Here is a 13,474-nt window from a genome sequence, read left to right on the forward strand (position 1 = left end):
TAGGACCCTTGGGTGGCTCTGGTCCTGGTGGGCGGACCAGAGAACTCAGACTTGGCTCACAGAATGGTGGCCTAGGTTCTTGTGGGGAAAGCAAAGTTTTTGAACTCAGCACTGGACGGGGCGATGGCCCCGGCCCAGGGAAATGAGTTAAACGGCTTAGAACTAGCTTGTGAGGCGGGCTCTGCACGCTCAGAACTTGGTAGGACTATGCTGCTAGTGTTTTGAGAGTAGAAATGACTAAATGTTTTTTTTTTTAGAAGCACTGGTGCACACTGGCAGCTGGAGAAGAGAAGTTTTCTCAGGAATTGTTATTTTAGATTTGAGGGTTTCTTGTCTCCAGAGCAAGCGAGCAGTGCTTGCTTTGCTCTGTGTCTCTTGTTTTTGTAAGGTAAATGTTATTTTTTCTGCTTCTTGCTTTTTGGCACTACTTTTATCTCTACTGGGTTGGGAACTAGAGGTAGATGTTACAGGAGCCAACTCCCCCACGCCGCTGGGGCGCTCGGGGGAAGGCAGGCACTTTAACTTCTAGGGAGAAGCTCTCGACTATACGCGAAGTGATTTAAAAACTATATTGATTTTGAACACAGCCAGCCGAACTGCTCCTGCAGTCAGCTGGAGGGTTATGCTTTTTTTACGGAAGGACAGGCTTTTCGCAGGGTTTGATGTGAATGATGGAGTTTCGGAAACCTGCGGGACAACTGGGGTGGGTGGTGCAGGCAGCACGGGCGCTGGTGTCGACTCTTGAGGCGGTCTCGTGGGCTCAGCACCATTCTCAGCAAGCTCTTGCACTGCAATTGGATCGGCAGGGAGCGGCGGGACAGGCGGGGGCGGCGGGCTCGGAGCGGGGTCGGCCCGCGCAGGCGCCGCCTGCACCGTTGCGAATTCAGTTGCCGGCTGGGATGCAGAGAAAGAAGACACGGAGGCAGCTCCTGCAGCTCCCGGGAGCAGCAGCACAGCCGGGGAATCACTGTTGTTGATCGCGCTGCCCGGCAACACGGGCGGATCGGCGGGAGGCGGTTCCGGGTGCCGCGGCGCAGGCGCAGTCATCAGAGCCGGCGGAGCTGGCCCGGGCGGCTGCGGGGCCGCGGGCGGAGCCGGCTGAGGCGGAGCCGCGGGGTCCGGCGCCTCCCGCGGGGCTGGCTGAGGCGGAGCCGCGGGGTCCGGCGCCTCCCGCGGGGCTGGCTGAGGCGGAGCCGCGGGGTCCGGCGCCTCCCGCGGGGCTGGCTGAGGCGGAGCCGCGGGGTCCGGCGCCTCCCGCGGGGCTGGCTGAGGCGGAGCCGCGGGGTCCGGCGCCTCCCGCGGGGCTGGCTGAGGCGGAGCCGGATCCGCTCCCTCCCGGGGTGGGGGAAGCGGAGAATTTCGCGGCGAAGCGGGCGGGGCCGGCCCGGAAAGCGGCGGGTTCGGTTTTTCATCCCCCCCAAGAGAAGGAGCGGGGGGGGAAGGTAGATCTGTTTGCTCCAAGGGAGCGGAGAAAAACTTTTGCTCAGCTGTGGGCAGTGCGGGGGGAATGCAAACTCGCGGTTCGTCTTCTTTGAGAGGCTTCTCTCGTGCCGAAGCTGGCGGGGACAGAAAACGACTGCGCTCCCGAGCCATGATGTCCCCCGCAGCCCGTCCCCATTTCAAGATAACGCCATAAATCAGTGTGTGCACTGCATGCATCATTGGGCATTGAACACGCTGGACTATTGTCCAGTCAAAAAGAGCGGCCATGAACTCCCAAAAACGTAAATCAAGGGAGTCTACGACATTTGTAATAAATCTATGAAATTTTGCCCATCTGAAGAACTCATAACACCGTCTCTCCAACATACATTGAGGAATTCTGTCCCTGCGTCCCCATCTGCACCAGAGTTTAATAACTTTCTCCTCTGACGCAGTAAACGGAACCTGAGCTTCCGAAGGTACATTTTTCCAACTTTCCTCCCACCTTTTGCGAATGGCAGGATCTTCAGGAAGGGAAAAAATAACAGTACCTTTAGACAGTATCCTTGTGGATCCAGCTGTGCAGCTCTGCTGCTCTGCGGTCTCTGGACACAATCTCCAGGAAAGTCCAACAGGTTCTCCTGTTCGCCTTGGCTGTGAACTCTGCCCATCTTCAGGGTCTCGTTTCTTCAGCTCCAGGCTAGATTCCATGGTCACTCTTGGGGTGACCATCAGTTTCACACGTCCAGGGGTCACCAATTCTTGCTTTGACTGCAACCCCTGGTGCGAGGACACGAGGCTTGACTCCATTTTGATCAGAAGGCTGATTTATTATGGTATATATTATACTAAAATACTACATTACAACTATACTAAAAGAACAGAGAGAAAGGGATCAGAAGGCTACCAAGACAAGAATAGAATAGGAATCAATAACAAAAACCTGTGACTGCTCACAGCCTTGGCACAGGTGGCTGTGATTGGTCACTGATTGAAAACAATCTACATGAACTAATGGAAGATGCACCTGTGGCATTCCACAGCAGCAGATAGCCATTGTTTCCATTTCTTTCCTGAGGCTCTCAGCTCTTCAGAACAGGAAAAATCCTAGCAGAGGCTTTTTTCCTAAATTATCATGGCAACAAAACAGATATTGTGGATCTCTACAGAAGCCAGTGTTGTGCTTGGGGGCAGCCAGACAGCACTTTGAGGCGTTCCTTTTGCCTTTGAGGGCAGCTGGGAGTGGGTGGGCTTTGCCTGAGCTTCCCTGTGCAGTGAAGACAAAAGCAGGGATTGTTTTGCAAGCAGCAGAAGGCTGCAACCCAGCCAATGCCTCCGTGAAGGTGTGTGTGCTAGTCTGGCCAAACTGATGAGAACATTTGGCTTCCTAGATTCCCTTTAGACTCCTGACCTGTCACCAGCCATTGGAGACAAAATACTTCCCAGAACTTGATTGTCTGTGGGGCTGGTTTAATGCTGGTGTTGTTTTTATGACTGTTAGTACTTCTACTGTTCCTTCTACAGTTTGGGTTTGATAAGAATTCTACATTTTGGTTAGCCTGACCTTCTGGATGAGAACATCAAATGATAGCACAAATAAGAGAGGAAGAGGTCTTTTCAATGTGCCCTAAAAGTTAAAATGTTACATTGTTAGAACAATCCCGAGGTATCAGATAGGAAGAGTTGTTTTCAAAGTGCCCCAAAAGAAGAAAACCACCACACTTTTTTTGACAATCCCTGTTTGATATTTTAGTTGTATGCCTAGGAAGATGCATCAAAGAGACACATCCATGTGGCATTTCCAGATAGAAGTGCCCTGCAGGCAATTCTCGGGAGGAAGCCTGCAGCCCCTCTGCTGCATGTTCCTGCAGTACCAGGCACTTTGTCACTGCTAATGCCCAGCTGATAAACCCTCTTGGAATACTAAGCATTGGCCTCAATCCCTGCACAGATTCCTGCACTTGAGGAAAGCACACCAAGGCCTTGGTGACTCTGCAGTAGAGCTGAGTTGCTTCTTACAACTAGTAAGGGCTGCCAGTGCAGTGCTGTCAGGGACTGACGGGTCAGGCACAGAGCAGAGCCCAGTTTACTCAGTGTCTGCCATCAGCTGTTGGGACAAAAGGTGGATTGATTGACTCCTCCGTGGGTCTGAAGAGAAAGACAACCATGTTCTGTCTTGAGTGGGGTCAATAGCTTGTAACAGAGCTGGGTGTGCCTCTGGCTTCTTGACAGTGGCTGTCAGTGACCGTTCGTAGGCTTTGCCAAGCTTTTTGTCATACCTGCCCTGCCACTGACAGCTGCTGTGCCTGCAGGGGCTGGAGCCTTCCTCAGCTGTGGGGTTGCAGCTGCTGCCCCGTTGCTGCAGCTTTGCCTGGGCTGGTGAGAGGATCAGCATCTCCTTTGTGCAGGTGTCTGTGTCACGGCAGCGCCTGAGGACCGGCGCTGTCCTTGTGCCCCGTCTGGGCTGTGCCCTTTGGGAAGATGGGGCACGTGGGTGCTGTTCAAGGGGCCAAGTCCAGTGCCCGTGGCTGCTGCAGCCCAGGCTGAAGACCAGCACTTGTAGTTCTTCACTAAATGAGGAATGGGCAAAGTGGTCTTCAGAACTTAGCCTGCTCCTAAATGAAAAGTGTTCTAATTCTTAGAGTCATTGTTCTTGGATGTAGCATGAGCTGCTGTTCTCTGAAAATGTCAAGGCATTCTTTAGGCAAACTGCTGAGAGGAAGGGAACATCCCCTCCTCTCCTGGAATTCACTTTGCAATATTCTTTCTGCTCTGCAAAAAGCAGATGTTGATAAAAATTCATCCCAGATCCCAGGGTGCACTGAATCTTTGGAAGTATGTAATCTTGTGCTGAATCTCCCAAGAGAGTGTTTCTTCCCAAGAAAATGAAGGCTCCTGATTTTTCAGCCCTCCTTCCCATTTGTAGATGACAGCCGCTTGCCTTGGTGCCTGTTTGTCTTCTGATTTCTGTCTGCTCTGATGGTTTTTCCATGGGCTTAGTTTCGCCTCAAGGCAACCCTGCAAAGGAGTGTGGGAGAATCAGACTCTGTGCAGAGCTGCCTGTTTTGCTGGGGCTGCTGTTGTTGTTGTTCTTGTTGATGTTATCGTTAGCCAAAAGACCACAAATTGCTCAGAGCCCCAGAGAGTGGAGCTGGGTTTCAGATCTCCTGCAAGCTCAATCTCTCTGTTTTGAACTTTGCTTCTTGCATTTTGTTTCTTTCAGGGTGTGTGGTGAGTGTGGAAGATCCAGAAAAGAAGTACACTGGATGGGAACATCTTGGCAGTGGGTGAGTGCAGCCACACTTATTTCTACAGAACCACAGGCCAGGAATTTTGGTGGTGCAATAGCATGTGGGAAGTCAGGCAAGCTGCAAGCATTTTCAGAGCCTGGCTCCAGATTGTCCCTGTCTCACTACTGAGGCAGTACAAGGCATCATCAAAGATGACTGGATGCTGACAATGTCTTGGCTGCCTCAAGGAGCAGGACCTGGAAGCCCTCCTGTCCCTCCAAGATGGGGCACCAGTTTGCCTATTTTCCCAGGAGACATGGTTTTGTATGATTCAAAGTAATATGGCCACACTCATGAAGGAAGGAAAAGCTGAGAGAGCAGGTTTTGTGTGTTGTTTCCCACCAGACAGCTGTCAGATAACAGCTCTCAGTAGCATTTCTTAGTAGTATTTTTCTGGAAACAATATTCAGTGGTCAGGAAAATAAGAAAGGCTGTGTGGCATTGCCTGAGTTTGGCAGGTAGGATGAAAAGAGAGCAGTGAGAAGGCCCAGCAGCACTGTGTGTTTCATTGCCTGGAAAGGCACGTCACAGGCAGAGATACAAGAAGAAAAAGGCAAAGAAAACCCCCCCACATGCATAAGTTAGTGTGTGTATTGGAGAATTCAAGCAGCCCTTTTTCTTCCTGTGGGAGCCAGCTTTTCTCTTGGACACTCTGCATGGCAGAGGGCTGCTGGGCTGCTGTGCCCTTGGCTGAAGAGTAGACAAAGCCCAGTGTTTTAGAGACACTGCAGGCAGCACAGAGCTCCTGCCTGGGCTGCCTTTTGCTCCTCAGCACTGAACAACTTCTCTGTTCTTGCCACTGTTCTGATTCTAGGGGCTTTGGAGCTGTTTATAAGGCCTTTGACACTGCCACAGGACAAGCGGTGAGTGCCCATGCAGATCTTGCAGCTCTTGAGTGCTTTCCCTGTGATGTGATCTGTGGCCAGAGCTTTGGGCCGCCTGTCTTTGCTGCAGAGGCTGTTCTGCAGAAGCAGTCTGTCTAGAGGCAGGCTGCAAAATGCATTTGGGACAGACTTTGTCCTTCCTACCTACCTGAATGAATGCAAGGATGGCCGTGGTGTCTTTCAGAGGACACGCTAGCTTGGAGTTACTGGATAAATGTGCATAGATTAGCTGATGGCAAGAGCCATCATTCCAGCCCAATTCCTCTTAAGCCCAGGATCAGACACAGATATTTTGTTTTCTATCACGTGATTCAGTTGGAAAATACAATGCAAGCCCTTCAGAAAGAGAGATCTTGTCTGGAGCACAGTTTTGCCTTTCAGTCCTAGGGAACCTAGTTCACATACACACACACCTACACACACACACACACACACAGAGACACGTGCACAGATGAATGAGAAGAAGTTGATGAAGAGCCTTAAATAATACAACCTTGTGTTGATCCTGTGTTCCACTAGAGAGATGCTCTCTGTTCTGAACAGGCATGGTGGTGTCTTGGAGAGTCTTGCTGCTCTTTGGGGCTAGAAGTTCCAAGTCCTGAATTCTCCTTTTTTGACTCTCAGGAAATACATTCCATCTTCCTTAATAGTAAGGAATTAGAGAAGGTAGTTCCTTATCCAGCTGCAGAGCTGTGCTCAGGAACTGCACTTGGAGGGAGGTCTCGGAGGCGTCCAAAAGCCCCAAGCCCTGTACTTAGAACCTGGGGCACATCCATAGTGTACCACAGAAAGGGGTATTCATTTTTAAACCCATTCAATAATTTCAAGTCTAAAGATTGTTCTTCAAAGTTGCAAAAGCCAAACTGAAGAAGTGAGGATGTGCTGGGATTGTAACTTTACCTTGAGTCGCTTTGCAGTTCTTTTTTGACAGCATTTTCCCCATCATGTTTTATGTGTTTACTCTGGCACACAATTGAATTGGCAGCCATCTCTTCACAGGAGAAAAATTACTTTTGGCTTCCAAAGCGTGTGTAAATGATAATAGTAGTGCTAAATAAAGTCTGTTTGAGAAGCCTGCAGGTGCAGAGGGTGGTGTTAGCGCTTTGTGGTTGATGGTTTAGAGTCCCTTTTTTCCGAGGTGACAAGGCATCCAGGCCCATGAGTGCCAGAGAAAGAGGCTCTGGTCATGTCTGTCCCTAAGAGCTTTTGAATGTCATTGTAGGTGGCTGTAAAGGAACTTTATCTCCAGCACCAGGGCTGTGAGGGAGTATTAAAAGAAATCCTGCTCATGAGAGAAAATAAGAACGCCAATATTGTCAGCTACTTAGAAAGGTAAGTAGTTCTGGTGATTTTCTGGGAACGTTCATTTCCATACTTGCAAGGCAAAGATTTAAAAGCTCTTTAGGCACTGGCAGAAAATGGATCTTTCAATGAACATCAATCCACTCCTGCACCAGGCATGGAAGGAGTTTGCATTCTGTCCCCATGAATGCTTCCTGACATAAACAGCTTGAAGATTGATCTCAGAAACCTGGCTCTCTTACTAAGCCAGCAGCCTGTATGTTCACTTGCTGCATGTGGTTTTGCTGGTTTGGGGCATGATTTTTTTCTAAGTGTTGGAGGAGAAAACATGCCAGAGATTATGCACCTTGTGCTGTTCCCACTATTTTCCATAGCCTTGCATGCCAAAAGACTAGGCTAGGAGACACATAATTTGCCAGGTCTGAAATTATTTTCCTGTTTGTGACTGTCCTTTCTGCAAGGTTTTCCAAAGGGTGTTGGCAGTGCTGCACACCCACTTGCCTTTAGTAAAAGTTGTGAAAACTGTGTCTCCTTGCTGCTGGAGGGAATGGTGCAATTTGTGTCTGAAGATGATGAAGCAGCTGCTGGGATGTGCCCACTTCCAGATTTATCTTTTTCCTCACTGAACCTCCTTTTCCCACTGCTTGCCACCTAAGCCGTCTCCTTTTCCATGGATGTGCCTTCCTCCTTTAGGTGGCACAGATGGCAGGCACTGGCTAGCCTAGGTGGAGTGTGTCTTCATTTGATTCCATCTTCATTTACCAGTGACCTGGAAACAAAACTCAGCTGTAGTCTTTTCTTCCCCACAGCAATTTAGCTGTGCACGTTCAGCTCCACGCTGTTGCTTTCCTCTTGCAGCTACCTTGTGGATGAGGCTGTCCTGCTGGTGTTGGAATATATGGATGGAGGCTCCTTAGCTGATGTGGTCACCGTGAGAAGGATGGCTGTAGGACACATAGCAACAGTGTGTCGGGAGGTAAGGGGTCCTGCTTGTGCTTGGGATGGCTTGGACAAGGCTAGTCCTTTGAAAGCACTGCAAAGTGAGTGATTCCATGTTCAGAGCTTTCTTTCTGTGTTGCTCTTCTGCTTCAGAGAAGAAAGAGCACCTGGACTGAACTGCCTGCCAGTGTCCCTGCCCTTCCTGTACTCTGTTCTTCACTCTTATCCACCATCATTGAACTCTCTGTCTCTTTTTCCTTTTTATTTTCTGTTCTGCACTTTGCCTCCCCAAGCCTTTGCCCAGAGCCTTTCTGCACTGCCTTCTTTCCCTGTAAGTGCAAAGGTGCTGCTGTGAGAGTTTTAAACCAGAGGCCAAGCCAAAGAGAGACTCATCTGTCACAGGTCTCCACTCCAAAGGATGGCACGGCACCCAGCATGGTGCTTGCTGCTGCAAGCTGACAAAAGAGCTACTTCCAAGTCTGCTGTTGAGGCAGCCATAGAACCCTTGTCCTCCAGTCTCCCGACCGGCACTGATCCCCTTGGTATCCAAGGCAGGGACGTTTTCCTCTTTTGGCAAACCATTGTTTGTCGTCCGGACGGGGAGAGCGCATCCGCTGCAGCAGCGCTCATTCTGACTGGCTTTGCAGGGAACAGTCTGGAGCAACGACTGACTGATACTTCCCCCTCCAAAGCTAATATGCCTTCCCTTGGAAAGATCCTGCTCTCCTAGTGCTGCAGCAGCAAGCTCTTCCTCTTGCCAGAACTCACTGCTCCTTGGAGATCTGAGAATCTTCAGGAGCAGCCTCCTTTTGCATGTGATGAAATCAGATCAGGGTAACTTTTGGCCTCCTGTTTCTTTTTCCCCTGGCAGTGCCTGCAAGGCCTGGCTTTCCTTCATGCCAAGCAGGTGATCCACAGAGACATCAAAAGTGACAACATCCTTCTGGGCCGGGATGGCTCCGTCAAGCTGGCTGGGTATTCCTGCTGAGGCGCAGCGCTGCGGGGAGGCGGTGTGGGGCTGCTTTGGAGAGGTGCCGGGGGCCAGCAGTGGCTGCTGAGAGTGCAGGGAGCGCTGTGCAAGCCCAGGCCGCAGCTGGAAGGTGCTGAGTGGTCTAGAGAGCAACCAGGTATCCAGAGTAACTTTGGTTTGTGGGTGTTCCTTCCAAAGGGAGAGATTTACAGTGTAAACGTTCAGGGCAATGAGGAAAAGCCAAGGTTTTGTGGGAATCCTGGGCAGGTTGTTACCTGTTCAATTGCCCATGTCCTTGGCTGCAGCCCTGAGGAAGGAGAGCCCAGCTGCTTTTCCAGCTCCATTAAGCACTGCGTTCTGGGACTGAGAGTGAGAAGCCCTTTTCCTTGGTTTCCTACTTGAAGCAGTGTTTGTTTTCCTCCTCAGCTGATTTTGGCCTCTGTGCTGTGCTCAGCCCTGAGCACAGGAAACGGAGGTCGATGGTCGGGACCACTTACTGGATGGCACCCAAGGTGGTGAGAAGAGAGCCTTACGGCCCCAAAGTGGACACCTGGTCCCTTGGCATTGTGGGAATAGAAATGGCCACAGGAGAGGCTCCTTATATGCAGGAGACCAGTGTCAAGGTAAGGTGCAAATGTGCTCAGATAGTCGTGTCCTTCTGCTCTCAGTCCATTAGAGAAAATCCCATTCCCACAGCTTGAAGTGCTTCCAGCAAGGGCCACTTCAAAAAAGGTCTCTGGGGCTCACATCAGCCGTCAAGGCAAGACCTGGTGCTGGAATAGCTGGGGCTGCACTGGGGCCTGTTTTCCTTTGGGAGAGAAGGCTCATCTCTAAGCATCTGCTGGGCAAGAAATTGCCACTGCAGACTGGAGTTTTAAAGATGGGGTCTAGGTGAGCCCTGAAGGATATGGAAGAATCACATAGAGTCTCATGTTTCCTTTTGCTTCAGGCCAGCTACCTGATAGGCAAGCAAGGGGTTCCAAATCTGCACCAGCTCAGGCTACCCCCTGGCTTGTATGAATTTCTGGGCTGCTGCCTGCAGATGGATGTGGACAGGCGAGGCTCTGCCAAGGAACTTCTGCAGGTACAAGGCAAAGCGGCTGCAAGCCAAACAGCTGTTCCCTGCCAGGGTTTGCTCCTTGGCCAAACTCCAGGGAATCAGATGGGCCCCCCACAGAGTAATCTCCACTCTGGGTGCTTTTCAAATGAAAACCAAGTAGGATCTTGACTGCTTGAGGTTAGAAGGGCCCAGTGAAGGTCATCTAGCCCAGAACTCCAGCCACTGGCAAGGACATCTTCAAGTAGATCAGGTTGTTCAGAGGGCCATCCAAGCGGAGCTTGAATGTTGCTGGGCTTGGGGCTCCTCCCAGCTCTCTGGGCAGCCTGTGCCAGTGTTCCAGCACTCTCCTCACAAACAGTTTCTTCCTCAGAGCCAATCTGAATTGAGTGTCTTTTAGCTTAAAGCCGTTCCCCCTTGTCCTCTTGCAATTGGCCCTGCTAAAAGAAATGTCCCCAACTTTCCTAGAAGTCCCTGAAAATATTGAAAAGTCTCCTTGGGTCTTGCTCTTCTCCAGGATAAACAGGCACAAGGCTCCCAGCCCTTCCTCAGAGGAGAGCTCCCACCTTCTGGTCATTTCTATGTCCCTCTTTTGCTCTCAGGTGCTGTATTCAGGTTTGCCTGGTAGCAAAGGAACTGAAGTATTGCAATGCTGGGGATGGGGCTTGAGGAACACAATGAAAGCAGTCCCTGCCAAGCGGTTTTAGATTGGTCTGTGGGAATGGGGGAGCTGGGGTGGAGCTCACTGTGAGCATCCGAGAGCACCCAGCTTGTCCCGCCTGGCCCACCCTTGGAGGTTTCTGCCAGCCAAACAGGCACAGCTGTGCAGGATTTGTGCCAGCCCCATGTGCTGCCTTGCCCCATCAAGTAGATGAGAATGGCTGTGGCTTTGCTGCCAGGTTTGGTGGCAGACAAGGAGCTGGTGACCAGGCCACTTCCTTGGCTGTGCCTGCTGTGAAGGAAGATGCCAGCCAGCACAGGAGGGAGTGGGGTGTGCTGAGGCAGACACTGCTCTTCCTGCAAACCAGAGCTGAGCACATCTGCACCCTGCTGCTTGTGTCCTTGCTCCTGGCTTGCTGCTGAAAACCTGCATGTCCAGCTTTCCTGAGATCAACATGTGGGATCAACATTTTTCAGAGCTCTTGGGAGTCTCTTGAGGAATGCCTTATACCCCACATCTCTCTTGGACACTCAAAGAGCCCATGTCTGTAGAAAAGAGGAGCTTGAATAAGTCTGTTGACTTTCCTGAAAGGAATAAATCCTTAGGACAGCAAGCAGCAATCCCACAGTGATAGCAGGACAAAAATCCCAGCAAGTGACGACACCATGAGGAATGGACTAGTGCAGTTCTGGGCCGTGTTTGCCTGTGCCAGCAGCATGCTGGACATGAAGGCAGACGTGCTGCTGGTGCCCTCAGTCCCATGTCTGTGTATTTCTGGGTGCTGGAGGAATCCAGCTCAACCCTGTTAGGAACTCAGTTTGGAAAAATGGTTCCTTTTTCCTTTGTCTCTTTTAATTTGGTTTCTTTTGTTTCTTTTTCCCTTTGGGCAGCATCCATTTCTGCAATCAGCGGAGCCTCTCTTAAGCCTCTTCTGACAGCCTGATTGTTGCCATCCCTGCAGCAAGGGAATGCAAGAAGCAAAGGAGATGACAAGGTGTGAGAGTCTGTCCGAAACTTCCCTCATTTTTTGCCTCTCGATCGTCATGAAAGCCAAGACGACCGGGGAAAGGGAAAGATCCTGTTCTGAAAATCCAGGTCTGTCTGGTCCACCAAGCCAGATTATTGCCTACGGGTGTGTTTGCTCAACTCATGGAACACTGCACCCAAGAAGGGGCAGTGTGCTCTCCTTCGCCTGCATCACCTAGCAACACTAGTGCTGGAATTTCTCCACCCTTCTGACTTGGCTGGACTTTCTCTCTGGAATGACCTTCCCGGAGGTCACCACAAAAGGACCCTCCATTCACCGTACATCAACCACCGTGACAGATGGACTGAGATGGGAGAAGGTTCTCCCCTCAAGGACTGAGACGTGCGACCCCTACCTGGAAAAGCTCCCCTCTTTTCCCAAAAGGACTAAGACTGAAATCCCCACCGTAGGGTGAGGGAAGGTATGCGTGGGGACCGGAGCAAGTTTTGCAAGCCACCACTGGACCGAGAAGACAATGGTTCCTGCCTACGACATCTGCTGCTGACGACGCCTGTTCCTGATGGACTACTGATGGACTCCTTGTACCCTTTATCAATAGACTATTTTGAAATGGGTCCCCTTCCCCCATTTCAAAAGGACTATAAAAAAGGTTAGACCTGACTGATACCTTTGAGATCTCCCCTGACGTGAGGACGACAGGCCTCTTCATCGACCGGACTTCGAGGGACTTTGTCATCTGCACATCTGGTAGCTATACACCTCCTTGCCCTCCCTCTCTTCTTTTTCTTTTCCTTATTCTTTTCCCTTTCTTCATTCCCCTTCTCTCTAACACATCTTTGCTATGGCTATTTAATAAAAGTACATGTATTTTGATTTTACTGCAAATCCCCTTGTCGTGTCAGTTTTTGCACCCTGAGATCAGTGAAAAAGAACCTCCATGAATCACGTCCTTAGGACGGATTGTGTCACCTCCAGAACCCCCATTCTAAAAACCCCAAACTTCTACCCTTTCACCCTGAGACAAATTATTATTCTGCTTAAACTCTCGTGACTTGTAGCTCTTCACGTAACATTGGTAATTTACTCCATGGGTCAAAATCAAAGACACCTCAAAGGCACAGGTGTCTTTGCCTTCATGCCAGGGTCTCTGAGCCCCCTGCCAGGGGCTCGAGCCACCCAGAGCTGCCAGAGGGATGTCCTGGGTTCCGACAAGGGGGGACTTTCCATCTTTAAGAACGAATGGCCAATTCAGAAGAGAACATAGAGCCTTATTCCCTGACTGGCAAGGAAGGGAATTATCGCCCGCCAGGGGCTGTGTACAAATCAGGAACAGGACAGGACTGCTGAGGAACGCTGCATCCTTTTAATGACCTAATTTTCGGCAAAAGATCTTCCCATATATATCAATTTAGAAACTTTGGTTTTGATTTTAAATAAAATTTCACCTTTGAAAGTCCAATAGAGGGGATCTGTAACATAAGAAAACAAAACCCATGATTTTGCCAAAAAAGCTCTACGAAACCAACAACTGGCACATTTATAAATAGCATAAAATCAGAGTTTGCAGGTTCCACTGATGAACAAGGAACGTCAAGCGTGACCTGTGATCCTTGTGTTTGGCTCACGTCTGCGTACTTGAATGAATTGTTATAATTGCTTTTAATCAAGGAGAGTACATTGGCTATTTTAGGCTTGGAAATTTTCCTTTGGTTTGAAGAGGAAAGTAATAAAGTCTCTTTGGCCACCATTGATTTCACTGCCACTAGGGCAGAGTTATTATTATCGTGGTGGGCGTTTTTATCAAGACTCCAACGCCCCTTGCCATTATGATTGTGGTCTATTTTAGATGGATTCTGCACTCTGAGGTTTGAGTAGTTCCAAGTCTGTGTCTTATGTTTCTAACTGACATCTTTCTAAAGCAGAATGAGCTCTCTCCCTTTGGCTTGTCAGCGTTAGAGCTT

The 13,474-nt window shown here is 50.1% G+C and overlaps 2 protein-coding genes across 2 annotated transcripts; both read left to right on the forward strand.

The window, feature by feature from the left end:
• Nucleotides 1-372: 372 nt before the first annotated feature.
• LOC135308321 (serine/threonine-protein kinase PAK 1-like) lies at nt 373-8,825 on the forward strand. Its single transcript, XM_064433262.1, has 5 exons — nt 373-388; nt 4,646-4,709; nt 6,819-6,928; nt 7,757-7,874; nt 8,709-8,825. Exons 2-5 carry the CDS (start codon nt 4,689-4,691, stop codon nt 8,823-8,825), a joined length of 366 nt encoding a protein of 121 aa, XP_064289332.1. The 5' UTR covers nt 373-388; nt 4,646-4,688.
• Nucleotides 8,826-8,895: 70 nt separating this feature from the next.
• LOC135307129 (serine/threonine-protein kinase PAK 3-like) lies at nt 8,896-12,398 on the forward strand. The gene is made up of 3 exons (XM_064431774.1): nt 8,896-9,430; nt 9,757-9,891; nt 11,416-12,398. The coding sequence occupies exons 1-3, from the start codon at nt 9,287-9,289 to the stop codon at nt 11,458-11,460; spliced, it is 324 nt and encodes a 107-aa protein (XP_064287844.1). The 5' UTR covers nt 8,896-9,286; the 3' UTR covers nt 11,461-12,398.
• Nucleotides 12,399-13,474: the final 1,076 nt, after the last annotated feature.

Source organism: Passer domesticus, chromosome 9, assembly GCF_036417665.1.
Source record: "Passer domesticus isolate bPasDom1 chromosome 9, bPasDom1.hap1, whole genome shotgun sequence".
NCBI classification, from domain to species: Eukaryota; Metazoa; Chordata; class Aves; order Passeriformes; family Passeridae; genus Passer; species Passer domesticus.